Here is a 20,506-nt window from a genome sequence, read left to right on the forward strand (position 1 = left end):
AAAATTCAAAATTCAACCGAAAAAAAAAGAGAAGAGAAAAACTAGCTATTTGAATATTTTTGAAAAAATTTTAAAAATAATTTATGGAACATCATTAGTAATTTTTCCTGGTTAAGATTAATTTTAGAATTTTGATGACATGTTTTAAATAGGTTAAAATCCAATCTGCACTTTGTTAAAATATCCATCCATCCATCCATTTTCTACCGCTTATTCCCTTTTGGGGTCGCGGAATATGCTATAACAAATTGGACCGAGCTATATTGCTAACAAAGACAAATCATTATTTCTCCTAGATTTTCGAGAACAAAATTTGAAAAAGAAATTCAAAAGACTTTGAAATAAGATTTACATTTGATTCTAAAGATTTCCTAGATTTGCCAGAATATTTTTTTTGAATTTTAATCATAAGTTTGAAAAAATATTTCACAAATATTCTTCGTCAAAAAAAACAGCAGCTAAAATGAAAAATTTAATTAAAATGTATTTATTATTCTTTACAATAAAAAAAAACTTGAACATTGATTTAAATTATCAGGAAAGAAGAGGAAGAAATTTAAAAGGTAAAAAGGTATTGTGTTTAAAAATCATTTTGAAGGTTGTATTTTTTTCTCTAAAATTGTCTTTCTGAAAGTTATAAGAATCAAAGTAAAAAAAAATAAATGAATTTATTTAAAAAAGTGAAGACCAAGTCTTTAAAATACTTTCTTGGATTTTCAAATTCTATTTGAGTTTTGTCTCTTAGAATTAAAAATGTCAAGCAAAGCGAGACCAGCTTGCTAGTAAATAAATACAATTTAAAAAATAGAGGCAGCTCACTGGTAAGTGCTGCTATTTGAGCTATTTTAGAACAGGCCAGCGGGCGACTCATCTGGCGACCTGGTGCCCGTGGGCACTGTGTTGGTGACCCCTACCCTAGACGACCTCATCGCCGGGCCAACACAGATAGACAACCGTTATTTATCACAAAATTCTAAGAATATTGCGATAATCGTGCATGAACTCTGATTATTCAAATTTAGCTTCAACATACACTCCGACGGGAATCGGTATAAAACAGATTTTGAGTAGAGATGTCCGATGTTTTTTTTGCCGATATCCAATATTCCGATATTGTCCAACTCTTAATTACCGATACCAATATCAACCGATACTGATATATACAGTCGTGGAATTAACACATTATTATGCCTAATGTTGTTGTGATGCCCCGCTGGATGCATTAAACAATCTAACAAGGTTTTCCAAAATAAATCAACTCAAGTTATGGAAAAAAATGCCAACATGGCACTGCCATATTTATTATTGAAGTCACAAAGTGCATTATTTTTTTTAAGCGGCTTGGAATTTGGGACATGCTGTCCCTGAGATAATACTAATACCCACAACAACTATGGGAAATACTATACTTTGACTTTAACAAAGTGCATTATTTTTTATTTTTTTTTATTAATCATGCCTCAAAACAACAGCTACAAAAACAATGAAGGCACACATCTTCAGTCCAGAGTATACTAGAGCAGTGGTTCTCAAATGGGGGTACACTTACCCCTGGGGGTACTTTAAGGTATGCCAAGGGGTACGTGAGATTTGGATTAATCATGATTAATCACACTAAGTTACTTACTTACTTGCATAACTTTCACTACCTGTGGAGGTGGCCCCCCCCAGTGGGTTCTTCGGACCACCAAGCATCGACATGAGAGCCAAGTTCATATTCACAATGAGGGTTTATTTTCTCAATAAAGTCTGCCGGGTGCTTTTCAGCAATTGTCATTTATTTCCCGCTCTCGCTCCAACTCTCCTCCAGCTCCAACTCCCACTCCACTACCTCTCTCCTTCCGGTCGCTGCCTTTTAACAGAGCGACAGGTGATTAGGTAACCAGGCCCAGGTAGGCCACCTACGCACCTGTCCCTGGTTTCGAAGCCGGTTCTGGCACACCCTGCTTTGCTGCAGGCCTGCAGGCCACGCCCCCCTCCACACTACCTTTTTGACAAAATCTTTTTTTGTCATAATCCATCCATCCATCCATTTTCTACTGCTTGTCCCTTTTGAACTCCTCAATATTTGCACCTGGCTCGCTGACAACAAGCTATCCATACACTTAGGTAAAACGGAATCCATCCTATTTGGGTCCCATATCAAACTTAAGAAGGTCAGTGACTTCACTATAAAAGTGGGTGACATTGTTATCACCAGGAAGGATGAGATCACCTACCTAGGTTCCATTCTAGAGGCTAATCTTTCCTGTGATAAAATGGCAACCAAGGTGATCAAAAAGGTCAACCAAAGAACGAGATTCCTCTACAGAATCTCCTCTCAACAAAGGCACCTTGAGGATTCTAGCGGGAACTCTCATTCAACCCTTCTTCGATTACGCTTGCACCTCCTGGTACCCCAACACCTCCAAAACCCTCAAATCTAGACTCCAAACATCCCAGAATAAGCTAATCCAGTTACTTTTAGACCTCCACCCCAGATCACACCTCAATCCAACCCACTTCTCCAAAGTGGGCTGGCTCAGGGTGGAGGACAGAGTAAAACAACTTGCACTGAGCCTAGTCTATAAAATCCGCTACACCTCCTTGATACCGAAGTACATGTCAAATTACTTCCTTAACGTAAATGACCGCCATAACCACAACACCAGGGGGAGCTCCACAAACCACGTTAAACCCAGATTTTGATCTAACAAAGGTCTTAACTCATTCTCTTTCTATGCCACATCAATGTGGAATGCACTCCCAACAGGTATAAAAGTAAGTGCATCTCTATATTCCTTCAAAACTGCTCTAAAACAACACCTCCAGGCAACTTCAACACTTTACTAATACCCTCCTCCATTCACATCCCATCTCCCCGGATTATAAACAACTCAAATGTATTTCTAATGTATATACTTGTTCTTATGCTATGTGAACTCACTATGTTCTCTTCTGGCTGTACATATCCTACTAAATAAGACCTACACTGTTTCAATGTCCACATTTCTCTGTTGATGCAATTGTTGATGACTGAAGTTCTGATATCAACCAAAGCTCCTCATCCCACCCCCCGGATTGTAAATAATGTAAATAATTCAATGTACATACTATGATGATTAACTTGTGTGATGACTGTATTATGTTGATAGTATATATTTGTACCATGAATTGATTAACGTGGACCCCGACTTAAACAAGTTGAAAAACTTATTCGGGTGTAACCATTTAGTGGTCAATTGTACGGAATATGTACTGTACTGTGCAATCTACTAATAAAAGTATCAATCAATCAAATCAATCAATCAATTCGTGGTCATGGGGGGTGCTGGAGCCTATTTCAGCCGCGTTTGAACGGAAGGTGATACACCCTGGACAAGTCGCTACCTCATGTCATATACTAAAATTGCTTTCATAATTATACATCCATCCATTTTGTACTGCTTGTCCCTTTTTGGGGTCGCGGGTGTGGTTGCTGGAGCCTATCTCAGCTGCATTCGGGTGGAAGGCGTTGACACCCTGGACAAATCGCCACCTCATGTCAGATACTAACTTTTTTTTCATATTTATACATCCATCCATTTTCTACCGCTTGTCCCTTTTTGGGGTCACGGAAGTTGTTGGAGCCTACCTCAGCTGCATTCGGGTAGAAGGTGGGGTACACCCTGGACAAGTCACCACCTCATGTCATATACTAAAATTGTTTTCATATTTATACATCCATCCATTTTGTACCGCTTGTCCCTTTTTGGGGTCGCGGGTGTGGTTGCTTGAGCCTATCTCAGCTGCATTCGGGCGGAAGGCGGGGTACACCCTGGACAAGTCACCACCTCATGTCATATACTAAAATTGTTTTCATATTTATACATCCATCCATTTGCTACCGCTTGTCCCTTTTTGGGGTCGTGGGGATTGCTTGAGCCTATCTCAGCTGCATTCGGGCGGAAGGTGGGATACACCCTCGACAAGTCACCACCTCATGTCATATACTAAAATTGTTTTCATAATTATACATCCATCCATTTTGTACCGCTTGTCCCTTTTTGGGGTCGCGGGTGAGGTTGCTGGAGCCTATCTCAGTGGCATTCGGGCGGAAGGCGGTGTACACCCTGGACAAGTCGCCACCTCATGTCATATACTAAAATTGTTTTCATATTTATACATCCATCCATTTTGCACCGCTTGTCCCTTTTTGGGGTCGCGGGTGTGGTTGCTGGAGCCTATCTCAGCTGCATTCGGGGCAGAAGGCGGTCTACACCCTGGACAAGTCGCCACCTCATCGCAGATATTTAAACATGATTAATGCAATTATTTTTTGTCATAAATCACATGCACTACTGTTAACTTTGACAGGCCCAGGATAAACTTTTCAAAATAGATATCTCTAAGAAGATGTATTTGTTTCAGGTTTTCAAACATTTTGGCACCATGGTGATGGTGGAAAAGTTCTATTTGTTTTGCCATCATCTCAACATGGATCCATGGAGAGCATGTAGTGCTGGAAGCAGTGGATTAGTTGGCGTGGCGACAGCAGAGGATGAAGGGGATTTGTGATTACTGTTATACTACTTTCTCAATATTGTTGTAAAAAAAAGAAAAAGAAAAATCAAACTGGTTGAAAGGACAGCGTTCCTATGGACCAGTGGTTCTCAAATGGGGGTACGCGTACCCCTGGAGGTACTTGAAGCTATGCCAAGGGGTATGTGAGATTTTGTTAAATATTCTAAAAACAGCAACAATTAAAAAATCCTTTATAAATATATTTATTGAATAATACTTCGCCAAATATGAATGTAAGTTCATAAACTGTGAAAAGAAATGCAACAATGCAATATTCAGTGTTGACAGGCAGAATTTTGTGGACATGTTCCATAAATATTGATGTTAAAGATTTCTTTTTTTGTGAAGAAATATTTAGAATGAAGTTGATGAATCCAGATGGATCTCTATTACAATCCCCAAAGAGGGGACTTTAAGTTGATGATTAATTCTATGCTTAGAAATCTTTATTTATAATTGAATCACTTGTTTATTTTTCAACAAGTTTTTATCTATTTTTATATCTTTTTTTCCCAAATAGTTCAAGAAAGACCACAATCCATCCATCCATTTTCTACCGCTTATTCCCTTCGGGGTCGCGGGTGGCGCTGGTGCCTATCTCAGCTACAATCGTGCGGAAGGCAGGATCCATCCTGGACAAGTCGCTACCTCATCGCAGGGCTAAAGACCACTACAAATGAGCAATATTTTGCACTGTTATACAATTTAATAAATTAGAAAAACGGATGACATAGTGCTGTATTTTACTTCAACCAAAAATGCTTTTCTCTGATTAGGAGGTACTCATACTTCCCAACCCTCCCGGATTTTCCGGGAGACTCCCGAAATTCTGGCGGAGTTGGAGGCCACGCTCCCTCCAGCTCCATGCAGACCTGAGTGACGTGTCGACGGCCTGTTTTCACGTCCGCTTTCCCACAATATAAACAGCGTGCCTGCCCAATGACGAGAACGAGTTCTTGGTTTCTTATGTGAGTTTATTGTTAGGCAGTTTCATTAACGTCTTCCCACCGCAGTAACAACACACAACAACAGCAGTCACGTTTTCGTCTACCGCAAAGCAGTTCGTCTGCCGTAAACAGCAATGTTGTGACACTCTTAAACAGGAAAATACTTCCATCTACTGTACATACATATGGTTGGAAAAAAAGTGACAGAGAATAGAACAAGGATGGACAATTCAACCCTTAACTCAACAATGAGTAGATGAGTGTTATGTGTGTGTATATGTGTAAATAAATGAACAATGACATTTCAAGTACTCCTTTTATATATATATATAAAAAACTTGACTCTTAACCACACCCCACCTCCCAAAATCGGAGGTTTCTAGGATGGCAAGTATGGGGGTACTTGAATTAAAAAAAAAATTCTCAGGGGGAACCACTGCTTTGGACAATATATGTACAATTGCAGGCTTCACTTTTAACCTAAAGGTGTATTTACGATATCATCAGCTGCAGGTGCAGCACGGTCAGGAAATACAAAGGTCGCTGCCCCTCAGGAGGTTTCCGGATGAAGGTTGATTGGCAGACAGTCTGCTTTTCTTTTCTTTTTCTCTCTTTTTTTTTTTTTACAGATAAAAGCTCAAGCTGCAGACAGAATCTCACATTAGAGCTGTATAAAGGCCTTGAGATAAACCGAGAGCGACTTCATAACTCATGAAGGGAATCCAACCCCAAGTGGTGAATAAAGAGAGTACACCAACTAAACAGGCGCCATGATAGCTACCAAGGACCATACTTTCCAACCTTGAGACTGTCATGACTTGGGTTTTTTTCGCAACTTACTGGGAAGATTGTTTCGCCTAGGATGCAAACGGACTTCTCCGGACAAGGGTAGCAGGTAGGAACATATTTATTAATCTATCTACAAAAATGTACAAAAACGTAAAACAACCCGAAGGCCAGCGTGCCTATTGCACGCGGAAGCTAAGGCAAAAAAACTTAGGCCATGAAACTATAGACATGAACCTCATGAAACTGTGGCATGAAATAACTAAGACGTACTTGGCAAGGCATGAAGCGAACAAACAGCATGAACTGTGGCGGTGGTTCTCAACCTTTTTTCAGTGATGTACCCCCTGTGAACATTTTTTTCATTCAAGTACCCCCTAATCAGAGCAAAGCATTTTTGGTTGAAAAAAAAATTGATAAAGAAGTAAAATACAGCACTATGTCAGTTTCTGATTTATTAAATTGTATAACAGTGCAAAATATTGCTCATTTGTAGTGGTCTTTCTTGAACTATTTGGAAAAAAAAGATATAAAAATGATTAAAAACTTGTTGAAAAATAAACAAGTGATTCAATTATAAATAAAGATTTCTACACATAAAAGTAATCATCAACTTAAAGTGCCCTCTTTGGGGATTGTAACAGAGATCCATCTGGATTCATCAACTTAATTATACACATTTCTTCCCCAAAAAAGAAAACTTTAACATCAATATTTATGGAACATGTCCACAAAAAATCGAGCTGTCAACACTGGACATTGCATTGTTGAATTTCTTTTCACAGTTTATGAAATTACATTCCTATTTTGTTGACGTATTATTCAATAAATATATTTATAAAGGATTTTTGAATTGTTGCTATTTTTAGAATATTAAAAAAAAAAAAAATCTCACATACCTTTAAGTACCCCCAGGGGTACGCGTACCCCCATTTGAGAACCACTGACTTAAATAATGCAAAGTAAGCAACTAAAGTCTCAAATTAAAAATGGCCCGTTCGGAGAAAGTTTGGAAGACGGCAAGATTGTTTGTAAATATCTCCGCCATGCCTCCATGGTTTGATTTCAAATTTTCGAGACTTATAGGGATCCCGACTACACAAAAACAGGGACCAAAAGGTAATAAAAGTTGATTATGCATAGTGTGGCCGCTAGGGTTCTACGGTATACCAGTACTGGTATAGTATCGCGGTATTAATTAATCAAAAAAGGTACCTTACTCTGTTTGAAAAGCAGTGGAGCATGTCCGGCAGCGCACAATCCCGGAGTATTTACAAGCAGACACAGTGTATAGACAGAAAAGAGAGAACGGACACATTTTGGCCGATAAAATAAAGATAAAGGTGAAGCTATAAAACTGAAACGCCCTCAGGAAGAGGTACTTGAGACATCGCTAGCTGGCTAGCAGCGAACATCCTTCCGCCAACTTTAGTGTTTTAGCTACTTCTAAATCACAAATCCTCGCCTCCATAGCGACAAATAAAGTACGTTTCTTACAAGAATCATCCCTGCAGGACGAGGACTAGCTAAAGATGCTTCACTACACGCCGTAGGAGGATACAATGGCTCATCGGCGTCACCGCTAACAAAAGCTAGCGTGCCTGAATGTAAACAAACGCCATGGGTGGATTTACACATGACATCCACTGTAATGATACCAAGTACAATAGCGTATCTAGTCGATGCTACTATAACTATCGATATTTTTTAATGTCAAATCTTGTTTCCTTTTTTAATAATTCGTATTTCCTTGAACTGCCGCCAGGGCGTTAATTAATTTAAAACCTCTTCTCACTCCGGCGCTTACAAAAGGCATGCGGTAAATTTTGGCCTGCGCTTAAAAATTTGAGTGTGATGTAAGGATACCATCATAAAAAGCACATTTAATTAAAAAAAGGTTTTTATGGTCTTACCTTTACTTATAAATGAAGTCCATGCGCAGCTCCTTCTGATCAAAAGCATCGATAACTTGTTTATAGAAGTCTTCCTTATCTTTCTTCAGTTTTAAAACTCTCTCTGTCTCGATGGAGATCTTCCTTTATTACCTCCTGCTTTGATTGAAAGTCCAGTTTAGAAAAGTGTTTTATTTTAGATATGTAATCCTCCATGTTAAAAGTGCAAGCGAGAGGAAAAAATAAACACGCTGCTCACTCTTGCTGCTTGTTGTCACTTCTTCTGCAGCCGAGTAGTCGCAAGAAGGATCACTAGCGCCCTCTACCATCAGGAGGCGGGAGTCATTAAATGACTCATATTTGACACACGCAGCTACGGTATATTAATAAAACAAAGCTGCTTACTGTTTTTTTAGCATATTCAATAGCTTCGACCTTAAATCCTACTGAATAGCTCTTAATCTTCTTCACTTTATGCGATTTCAAATGATTGAAATCAGCCTCCATTTTGAAAATGATGACAGGTGAAGTGTCACTCGTTACGTGACGAGTTTGACCCGGCAGAAATTCTAGACATGCGCTAATAAAAATAATATTTTGCGAAACGAGTTTGACCCGGCAGTAATTCTAGGCAGGCGCATAATGTATACCCGGCGGCAATTCAAGGTAATACGGTTTGTTTATAAAATCCGGAAATACTTCCCTGGACACATGAGGACTTTAAATATGACCAATGTATGATCCTGTAACTACAAAATGTGTGGTATCATCCAAAAGTAATATCCAAACAACAGAAGAATTAATGATTACTACATTTTGACAGAAGTGTAGATAGAACATCCCGAAATGGAAACTAACCAGATATTAACAGTAAATGAACAAGTGGATTAATAATCTATTTTTACAGCTTGTCCCTCATAATTTTGACAAAATACTAGAATGATAAATTACACAATATGTTACTGCCTATGCCAGCAGACTAATTATGAGCCTTTGTTTGTTTACTTACTAATAAAAGACAACTTTTCTAGTATGTTCACTATTGAATTTAAGGACTAAATTGCAACAAGAAACATATGTTTAATCTACCCTAAGATTTTTTGTTAAAATAAAGCCAGTAATGCGAATGTGAGTGTGAATGTTGTCTGTCTATCTGTGTTGGCCCTGCGACAAGATGGCGACTTGTCCAGGGTGTACGCCGCCTTCCGCCCGATTGTAGCTGAGATAGGCACCAGTGCCCCTCGTGACCCCAAAGGGAATAAGCGGTAGAAAAATTGATGGATGGATGGAATGCCCTTTTTGTGGTCCCCTTTATTTAGAAAAGTATTTTGGTACCAGTATCGGTACCAAAATATTGGTATCGGGACAACCTTAGTGGCCACTTTAAATAAATTAAGTAGTTAGTTAGTAATATAATTAAGTTAGATAAGTGCTTGGCTGCACTAAATGTGCTGGTGGTGTTTGCCAACAGGCACATTCAGTATAATAATACCCATTAAAGAACAAATATGTATTTTTTAGAAGTGATGGGATCAATACCACTCTCCTGTCTGAATGAAGTGAATGCATCAAGAGAACATGGAGGAGGTGGATGTTAAAAATGGGAGGTTACTTACCACCCACCAGTAGTAAACATCAGAGGGCAGCTGGATGTTGTCTCTCGTCCACACAGGTGAGACATCTGGGTCATAGTTTTCATCAAACCAGTCCGATACCCCGGGGTCTCCAACACAACGAGGACAGGCACATGTTTTCTGTTGCTGGGAATCAGGGGGGTACAGTCTGTGGGCGCCCACGTAACTGGGCACCAGCTTCACCCGCCGAGACTCCTCCCATCCGGGCGGCTCCAGGTAGTTGAATCCGATGCTCCCCCGCAGAGAGACGGAGAAGAAGAGCGAGGTGAAAAAGATGAGAACCAGAGAGCCGAGGACGACCAGGACTCTGCGGGAACATCTGACCCCTCCGCTCCCTTCCACGTTAGGACCTGCGGCCCCCGACCCTTGGGGGGCTCGGCTTAGCCAAGGCCTCAGCTCTGAGAGTCTGGACGCACCTCTGAAGGGGCCACCACCCCAAAACCCCCAGCGTCTGTCCCGTTGCAGGGTGGAGGAAGGGATGCGGCCCCCCCATGGCCATGCGCCCACAACTGGGCCTGCCAGCTTACCCGGCCCACCTCTTCCTGCGCTTCTGAGGCCTGGTGACCGTGCTCGGGCCAAGCTGTTGTGCGGCGCCTCGGACTACGAGGTCACACACCCTGTCATTCTAGCACACACACACACACACACACACACACACACACACACACACACACACACACACACACACACACACACACACACACACACACACACACACACACACACACACACACACAGTCACAGTTAATGTGCACTTGGCAGTCTTCTGACGTCAGCTTGATTCGTCTCTTGCCTCACACGTTACAGTTGCATTTACTTCAAAGACACACAGCTGCAGTCTGAGAGGGTCGGAAGTTCTTTCTTTCCCATTAGGACTGATTCTTTATCCTGATCGCGACCCTCGCCGCCTTCATTTCCTGCCTCCTTGATGCCTTCCCGATTTTAACGGTCGTATCCAGGGGTGGAATCCAGCATAAAAGTAAGGGTCCACGCAGCCGGTCGTCTTCTTTCTCTCTGAGCCGCACTCTGGCTCAAACGCTCTGCTTTCTCTCCCTGCGCTCGGTGTCTTTAGTCGCACTGAAGTCGGAGCCCGGGAAAGCTGGCACTCTAGTTGAGAGCAGGGGAAAGAGGGAGGGACGAAGGCTGGAGGAGGAGGAGCGCTAAAAGGGAGAAATTCAGAACTGATGGGTATTGTGTCACGTCTTGAGCCACCCTAGACAAAAAGTAGCGTGACGTGGTCTTTCTTTTCTCCCACTGTACTTGCTCCCATTGCCACCTGCAGAGGGACTATTTTAAACTGACCCTTTTCTTTCCGTGCTCCGCGTGAGCATCTTTGCTTGGGGCATTGTCGGGTCACGATCTTCACATGCTCCTTAAAGACAAACCCCCTCGCCACTTAGTCAGTCACGTCCTTGAGGGCTTCCAGAAATAAACCCAGACAACTTAAGCAAAGGATCCCGAAAGCATCGTAAGATGATGTTTTTAGGTCTGTTTGGTTGCGGGATGGCAGGCCGGGGTGGGTGGAGTAAAAAAAAAAGAACCAATCAATCCTAAATCTCATCTTCTCTCCAGCTGGCTTTCAGAGGACAATAGGACAAATGCCGGGGGCAGCATCTGTCCGGGGGGGCCACCCGGTGTGTGTGTGTGTGTGTGTGTATGTGTGTTCCAAGTTGTGCCTTTTGATTTAATGTGTGTAAGCTAGGGTTGCACACCGTCTGCCCGATACATTGCTTTAATTGTGTGTGTGTGACAGCTGCTGCGAACCTGTTCAGCTGTTATTGGAAAGCAGCACCACTGCAGCCGTCTCCTTTAGCTCCGTTCCATTCATCCAGCACCCGTTTCAACACAGTTGCAGGGTGTGAGTGTGTGAGATCAACGGTCTTTATCTAGTGCAACACCATGGTCGAATTTCTGTCCAACCAGTCTAATGCTCCAAGGCACAAAGCGAGTACAGACTGGAAACTACTTCATTCCATATCCAAGCTTTTGTGTGTTTGGGAATCCACGTTTGGGGAGACACGCTGCTTCCTCCTTTGACAACCTGAAACGATAAAAAGAGGGAAATTGTCAGAGTTAGTTTGTGACAAACTCCAAGATGCAGAAAAGGATGGAGGGATTTTGCAGGAAAACATGATTTAATTTAAAGGCCTACTGAAGTGAGATTTTCTTATTCAAACGGGGATAGCAGGTCCATTCTATGTGTCATACTTGATCATTTCGCAATATTGCCATATTTTTGCTGAAAGGATTTAGTAGAGAACATCCACGATAAAGTTCTCAACTTTTGGTCGCTAATAAAAAAGCCTTGCCTGTACCGGAAGTCGCAGACGATGATGTCAGCCGTGTGAGGGCTCCTCACGTCCTCACATTGTTTATAATGGGAGCCTCCAACAAAAAGAGCTATTCGGACCGAGAAAACGACAATTTCCCCATTAATTTGAGCAAGGATGAAAGATTTGTGGCTGACGATATTGATAGCGAAAGACTAGAAAAGAAAAAAATAAATAAATAAAGTTAAAGGGAAAAAAAAGCTGATTGCTTTGTCAGCAATTCAGATGTTTTTAAACACATTTTATAGGATAACTCTGGGAAATCCCTTATCTTTCTTAAATAGTACCTGATAGTCGGAGGGTTGTGTCCACGGGTGTGTTGACGCCAGTGTCTGAGGGAAGTCACGGCAGCTGCATGGACGGCGCAAGCTCTGCAGATCTACGGCAAGAGGCGACTTTTTACCACAATTTTCTCACCGAAAACTGCTGGTTGACAAGTGGTGGGGATCCATGTTCGCTTGACCGCTCTGATCCATAGTAAATCTTCACCTCCGGGAATTTTAAACAAGGAAACACCGTGTGTTTGTGTGGCTATAGGCTGAAGCTTCCCACCTCCATCTTTTTACTTTGACTTCTCCATTATTAATTGAACAAATTGCGAAAGATTCAGCAACACAGATGTCCAGAATACTGTGTAATTATGCGATGAAAAGAGACAACTTTTAGCCGCAAGTGGTGCTTCGCTAATATGTCCCCTCCAACTCGAGACGTCACACGCACGCGTCATCATTCCGCAACGTTTTCAACAAGAAACTCTGTGGGAAATTTAAAATTGTAATTTAGTAAACTAAACCGGCCGTATTGGCATGTGTTGCAATGTTAATATTTCATCATTGATATATAAACTATCAGACTGCGTGGTCGGTAGTAGTGGCTTTCAGTAGGCCTTTAAATACTAAATCAAAAACAAACAAAGGGTACAAACTAAAAGTGCGCACGTGAACGGATAACAAACAAAAAGGCTTAGCATGGAAGCTAGCAGGTATCGAGCAGGAAACAGAAGTCGTACATGTAATATGAAAACAAACTTGGAAGCAGGGAACAAAAAACAGTAAGCTACAAACATCTAACTAAATATAGTTTACCGCTACGCTGCAAATATACGACACAACAGAAGTGACATCGACAATAATCCAGCACTGACTGGAGGAACAAAGCAGGTAAAATAGGAGTGGGCTGATTGACACCAGATGTGGCCAGGTGCCAATCCGCCGCATCTGAGGGGAAAACAGCGCACAGGGAAAAAAACAGGAAACAGACAAAATAAGAGCGCTGACAGGAACTAAAAACAGAAAATACTAAACACACACAGGAAAAACTAAAACACAAACAAACTGTCAGTGGCAAGCCTGACAGAAATTCAATCCCCATTTAGATTCATGTCCCGTCTTTAGGTAACCATTTTCATGAGGGGAAGACGGTGTCGAGTTTTATTTAGTGAGGCATGGTTTCAGTCTTTCCCACAGGACTGCAACACATTTGTGGTGGTGTGTTACGTTTAATTTGCATAAATGGCCTTGAGGCATTTTTAAAAGGCTAAAAGAAAGTCATAATGTATTTAAAGTAATGCTCTCAAACAATTCTAATCAGATTAATCTCACATTTAAATTTTGATTAACCGTGACTCCCGGACTTCCAACTTCCGGCAAAGAAGGTGTGTTTCTACTTCAAACACAAGTGTGTTTTAATCACGGCAGACTTGGTAATGGACGACGGCGATAAGACTCACAAATGTATCTTTTTGAACCTGAATATAAGGAAGATGAACTGCTGCCAACACAGGTGAGCACGACCAGAGGGTGAAACGTTGGAGCAGACAGAAGCCGAGAATGTTAAAGTTAAACTCCCAACAATTGTCACACACACGCTGGGTTGCTGAACTTTTTTTCTCTGCATTTGACCCATCCCTATGTTCACCCCCTGGAACAGGGGTAGGGAACCTATGGCTCTAGAGCCAGATGTGGCTCTTTTGATGACTGCATCTGACTCTCAGATAAATCTTAGCTGACATTGCTTAACGCGATAATTATGAATAATTTCGCTGGTAATCACAGTGCTAAAAATAACATGCAAAATATAAAACATTCTCATGCATTTAAATCCATCCATCCGTTTTCTACCGCACCTGTTCAAGAAGTCGCATTAATGGTAAGAAGTATTTTATGTCACAATGGGTGGGTCGCAGCTTGCTGCAGGGTCGTTCTCCCAGGAAGGCAGACGGACTACTCGGGACATGGCATTTAGGTAAAAACATGATTTAATTTTAACTAAAAAACGATACAAACAAAAGTCGCTCACAGTGGAGGCACAACTTGGGCTAAGGAAAAAAGCTAACGCATAAACAGACTGTGAACAGAAATCAAACAAAACTTACTTGGCATGGCATGAAGCACGAAACTATGGCAAGGCATGAAACAAGTCAGCACAGAGCAAGAAAAGATCACATTGACGCCAGGGCGACTGACTGGCAAAGACGAACTTAAATACTGCCTCTGATCAGTGCTCGGGAAGCAGGTGAGCGGGCATTTTGTCCACCAGAAACAGGTGGACAAAATGAGTAACCAAGGAAACAAGACAAGGGAGTGGAAAAAAAAGGAACTTAAAGAGTCCAAAGGACAAACAGCACATGGCCAAACAAAAACATGATCAACAGACCTGACATTTGATTTATTATTGGTTAGCTTCAGAATAACAATGTTTTTAAAAAGAATAAGAAACTTATTATACTCTAAAAATGTTGGTCTTACTTAAAAATGCACACATTTAGTTGTATTCAGTGTTAAATAATATGATATGGCTCTCACTGAAATACATTTTTAAATATTTGGCTTTCATTGCTCTCTCAGCCAAAAAGGTTCCCGACCCCTGACCTGGAAGGTGAGGGGAGCAGTGTGGCACTCTCGGGAATCATTTGGTGATTTAACCCCCAATTCCAACCCTTGAATTTGAGTGGCAAGCAGGGAGGTAATGGGTCCCATTTTTTGTACTCTTTAATATGACTCGGGCGGGGTTTGAACTAGGGGCAATATGGCATTTTTTAAAAATATTAATCTTTTTAGGCCATGAGCACTTGATGCATATAATCACAGCAGTATGATGATTCTATGTGTCTACATTCAAACATTCTTCTTCATACTGCATTCATATATGCTACTTTTAAACTTTCATGCAGAGAGGGAAATCACAACTAAAAGTGTATTTATTAAACAGTTATCAAGCAGTGGCACAAACATTCATGTCATTTCAAAACAGAAAGTGCAAGATTGTCAGAGAAATTTTAAAACAAGCTATAAGTGCACTTTTGTGCATGATGTCACTAAGATGACATATCAAAGCAACACTAAATAAAAGTGCACTTTTGGTACAGAACGCCACTACAACAATTTAAAACAAATAAAGTGCACTTTTGTGCATGATGTCACACAAGATATTTCAATAACTGTCAAATAAAAAGGAGCTGCATATTACGAAATCAAATAGTGTACGTCCTTCGCTATGTGGTAGATTCCTGCGGACATTATCTCCTTCTGTTATTGACTATTTTTTTCATACGGTGTTGATCTGGAAATGGTTGCCTCGGCATTTTGTGGATGTGGCACCGAACGGAGATGTTGACATGTGGAGTTTCAAGCACTCTTCATTCTCTAGCAGGTGACTTTTCAAATGATGCTACATATTAGCAGTAATTCAACTTTTTGTAGCACTGTTTTGCCCCACACTTGACAAATGACGGTTGTCTGTTCGACATATTCCCGCTTGAAGCCAAACCACCACCAGACGATGGACCCCCTGCTGTTTTTCTTGGGAATCAATTCTTCCTTCATTTGTTACCAGATTCGCACCTTCTCTCTCTCGTAAAACCACTCGCACCACAGCTAACGTTAGCCATGCTACTACCTCTCTGTTTTGTGATTATTTATTTATCAATGTCATGTCTATGTTGTTCTTGTTGTTGCTACCTGTCGTGTCGAGTTTTGTCAATGCAGTGTTGCGGTAAGCTTTAATTGATTGTGTTTTTTTTAGCTTACTGCCTTTTGTTCCCTGCTCGAGACCTGCTAGCTTCCACGATAGGCCTTTTTGTTTTTGCTAGCTTCCATGCTAAGCTCCGTTTATTTTCTAGTTCCCATGCTAGTATCACGTCTGTAAATCTGGTTTTATGTTTAATCATGTTTTGTTTTGTTTTCTTGACTCTTGTTCCGTTTTTTCACTTCCTGGTTTGTTTTGTTACCATGAAAACTCATTGCTTTTCACCTTGCCCTCCTAGTCACGCCCATGTCCTCAGTCCCGCACCTGTTCCTAATTATCACAGCCACTATTTAAGTCAATTTCTTCCTGTCCATCAGTCTGGGAACATTAACTTTCATTGTAATCTACGACCTTTGCTGCTCATTGCTCCATGCCATTGATCCTCTGCCACGCACCTTGCTGTTTATGCCTCCCGTTTTTTGTCTCAGTAAGTTTTTTGTTTGTATTTATGCCTTTGATGGTTTCTTTTGTTTGTTTGTAGATAGTATTGCCATTGTGCTGTTTTCGTTCTAAATTTTAGTCTAGATTATCCGCCATCGAGCGCGCTTTTTGTTTTGCCTTTATTATTGTATTTTGAGTATAAATAATTAAAACTATGTACCTGAATTCTCGCCTGGCTCGTCCTGTAATCCCTCTGCGTCGAAGGAGCACACACAATCCAAGTCCAAGCCTGAAAGCTAGCTCTTTTTGTTTGTTATCCGCCCACGTGGGCGCTATTTGTTGGTACCCTTTGTTTGTTTGTTTTTTAGTGTTTTAAATTAAATCATGTTTTCCTGCAAAATGCCTCCCTCCTTCTCTGCATCTTGGGGTTCGTCACCAACTAACTCCCCCGCCACCCCGCCACCGTGACCACCACTTCCCGAAGACAGCTGGCACCCCACTCGGCGACGGAAAGTTTCTGTGAGTATGGCTTCCTGCGCTTCGTGCACTTTACTCATGGATAGGTTGGCTTTGCTAGAGAGCCGTGTCCGCCAGTTAGAGCAGTGTAATTTCGTAACTTTAGATGTTGCGGACACATCTGCTAGCGTTAGCTGTAGCGAGCTAACTAGCCCAGCTTGTAGCAGCCCTAATCGGCCTACAAGCTACGGTGTACCGGTTGAGACGCATAATAGATTTAGCCCTTTAGCTAGTCCTACACCCCAGTCTACCGGGCACCACACTTTAGTCATAGGGGACTCCATCACCCGAAACATAAAGCTTAGCAAACCAGCCACAATTAAGTGTATTCCCGGGGGCAGAGCACCTGACATTTAAGCTTATCTTAGGGAGCTAACTCGCAACAGGTCTAGTAAACACGTACGGCAGGCTAACCGCACCACTAGTTATGCGAATATAGTAATACACGTTGGCTCCAATGACGTTAGGATGAGACAATCAGAGATTACAAAGAGAAACATAGCCAGGGCTTGTAATCTCGCCAGAAAGATGTCCAGGCATCGAGTAATTGTCTCTGGCCCCCTGCCTGGGAGAGGCAATGATGAGAGATATAGCAGATTAGTCTCTCTTAACAGGTGGCTGGATAGCTTCTGCAGACAACAGGGATTTACGTTTATTGATAATTGGCCCTCTTTCTGGGGCAAACCTGGCTTGCTGAGGAGAGACGGCCTTCACCCTAACCAGGAAGGCGCTATCCTCTTGTCTCGGAACATAGACTTCGCATTGAGCCACATTTGACTAACTGCACTAGAGCAAGCCCGGTCACAGGCAATTACAGAGCCTGTTAGCCTGGGTATGGAGTCAGTTAAGTTAGAACTAGCCAGCGCCAGGCTGGATGATCCCTGTACACATAGCAATTTTCGTAGAATAATACACAACTCACAAAATGTTTTTTCTACTGTGTCTATGACTACGTCAGAGTTAGACATGCGTTCTACTGAGGTGGCAAATTATGATGCGTTCAGTTTATCGCAGCGCCAAGTAGACAATCTGAAAATTCCCGTCATATCAATTCCTAGATATGGTCGTAATTATTTTAAGTACACTGCGCATAATAAACGCAACATTATTAATATTGCTACTACGGATAATTTTATCAACAACTCCTTAAAACAGCCCACTACCTATAATATGGGCTTTCTAAACATCAGATCTTTGTCTCCCAAAACGTTATTAGTCAATGAGGTCATTAGAGACAACAACCTTAACGTCATCGGTCTTAGCGAAACCTGGCTTAAACCAGACGACTTTTTTGCGATAAATGAGGCATCCCCTCCTAACTATACGAATGCGCATATTGCCCGTCACCTCAAAAGGGGAGGGGGTGTCGCACTAATATACAACGAAAACTTTAACTTTAGTCCTAACTTAAATAATAAATATAAATCGTTTGAGGTGCTTTCTATGAAGTCTGCCACACCTCTGCCTCTGTGCCTGGCCGTTATCTACCGCCCCCCAGGGCCCTATTCGGACTTTATTAGTGAATTCTCAGAGTTTGTTGCTGATCTAGTGACGCACGCCGATAATATAATTATAATGGGGGACTTTAATATCCATATGAATACCCCATTGGACCCACCATGCGTGGCGCTCCAGACTATAATTGATAGCTGTGGTCTTACACAAATAATAAATGAACCGACGCATCGCAGCGGTAATACGATAGACCTAGTGCTTGTCAGAGGTATCACCGTCTCCAAAATTATGATACTCCCGTATACTAAAGTAATGTCCGATCATTACCTTATAAAATTCGAAGTTCAGACTCATGTTCGGCAAGCTAATAATAATAATAACTGCTATAGCAGCCGCAACATTAATGCTGCCACAACGACGACTCTTGCGGACCTACTGCCCTCGGTAATGGCACCGTTCCCAAAGTATGTGGGCTCTATTGATAACCTCACTAACAACTTTAACAACGCCCTGCGCGAAACCATTGATAGTATAGCACCGCTGAAGTTAAAAAAGGCTCCAAAAAGGTGTACGCCATGGTTTACTGAAGAAACTAGAGCTCAGAAATTATTATGTAGAAAGCTGGAACGCAAATGGCGCACGACTAAACTTGAGGTGCACCATCAAGCATGGAGTGATAGTTTAATAACTTATAAACGCATGCTTACCTTAGCTAAAACTAATTATTACTCAAATCTCATCCGCATTAATAAAAACGATCCAAAATTTTTGTTTAGTACAGTAGCATCGCTAACCCAACAAGGGACTCCTTCCAGTAGCTCCACCCATTCGGCAGATGACTTTATGAAGTTCTTTAATAAGAAAATTGAAGTCATTAGAAAGGAGATTAAAGACAATGCGTCCCAGCTACAACGGGGTTATAGTAACACAGATACGATTGTATATACGGCGGATACTGCAAATATCCAAAATAGTTTCTCTCGTTTTGATGAAATAACATTAGAAGGATTGTTACAACGTGTAAATGGAATAAAACAAACAACATGTTTACTTTACCCACTTCCTGGGAAACTTATCAAGGAGCTTTTTGTATTATTAGGTCCATCAGTGCTAAATATTATAAACTTATCACTTTCCTCGGGCACTGTTCCCGTTGCATTCAAAAAAGCGGTTATTTATCCTCTCCTTAAAAGACCTAACCTCGATCCTGACCTCATGGTAAACTACCGACCGGTGTCTCACCTTCCCTTTATTTCGAAAATCCTCGAAAAAATTGTTGCAGAGCAGCTAAATGAGCACTTAGCGTTTAACAATCTATGTGAAACCTTTCAATCCAGTTTCAGGGCAAATCACTCGACTGAGACAGCCCTCGCAAAATTGACTAATGATCTATTGCTAACGATGGACTCTGATGCGTCATCTATGTTGCTGCTCCTCGATCTTAGCGCTGCTTTCGATACCGTCGATCATAATATTTTATTAGAGCGTATCAAAATACGAATTGGTATGTCAGACTCAGCCCTGTCATGGTTTAACTCTTATCTTACTGATAGGATGCAGTGCGTCTCCTATAACAGTGTGACCTCGGACTATGTTAAGGTAACGTGTGGAGTTCCCCAGGGTTCGGTCCTTGGCCCTGTACTCTTCAGCATCTACATGCTGCCGCTAGGTGACGTCATACGCAAATACGGTATTAGCTTTCACTGTTATGCTGATGACACCCAACTTTACATGCCCCTAAAGCTGACCAACACGCCGGACTGTAGTCAGTTGGAAGCGTGTCTTAATGAAATTAAACAATGGATGTCCGCTAACTTTTTGCAACTTAATGCCAAAAAAACGGAAATGCTGATTATCGGTCCTGCTAGACACCGACCTCTATTTAATAATACAACTTTAACATTTGACAACCAAATAATAAAACAAGGTGACTCTGTAAAAAATCTGGGTATTATCTTCGACCCAACTCTCTCCTTTGAGTCACACATTAAAAGCGT

The 20,506-nt window shown here is 41.4% G+C and overlaps 1 protein-coding gene across 1 annotated transcript in view; it reads right to left on the reverse strand.

Moving 5' to 3' along the window:
• Positions 1-11,147, reverse strand: part of st3gal2 (ST3 beta-galactoside alpha-2,3-sialyltransferase 2) — a 46,713-nt gene extending 35,566 nt beyond the window's left edge. The window contains exons 1-3 of the mRNA XM_061918048.1: positions 11,104-11,147; positions 10,793-10,961; positions 9,784-10,401 (exon numbers count right to left, since the gene is read on the reverse strand). Of these exons, the coding sequence (XP_061774032.1) occupies positions 9,784-10,401; positions 10,793-10,961; positions 11,104-11,147 (831 nt within the window). The remainder of the gene's footprint in view (positions 1-9,783; positions 10,402-10,792; positions 10,962-11,103) is intronic.
• Between the last annotated feature and the right edge of the window lie 9,359 nt (positions 11,148-20,506).

This window comes from Nerophis ophidion, linkage group LG12, assembly GCF_033978795.1.
Source record: "Nerophis ophidion isolate RoL-2023_Sa linkage group LG12, RoL_Noph_v1.0, whole genome shotgun sequence".
NCBI lineage: Eukaryota > Metazoa > Chordata > Actinopteri > Syngnathiformes > Syngnathidae > Nerophis > Nerophis ophidion.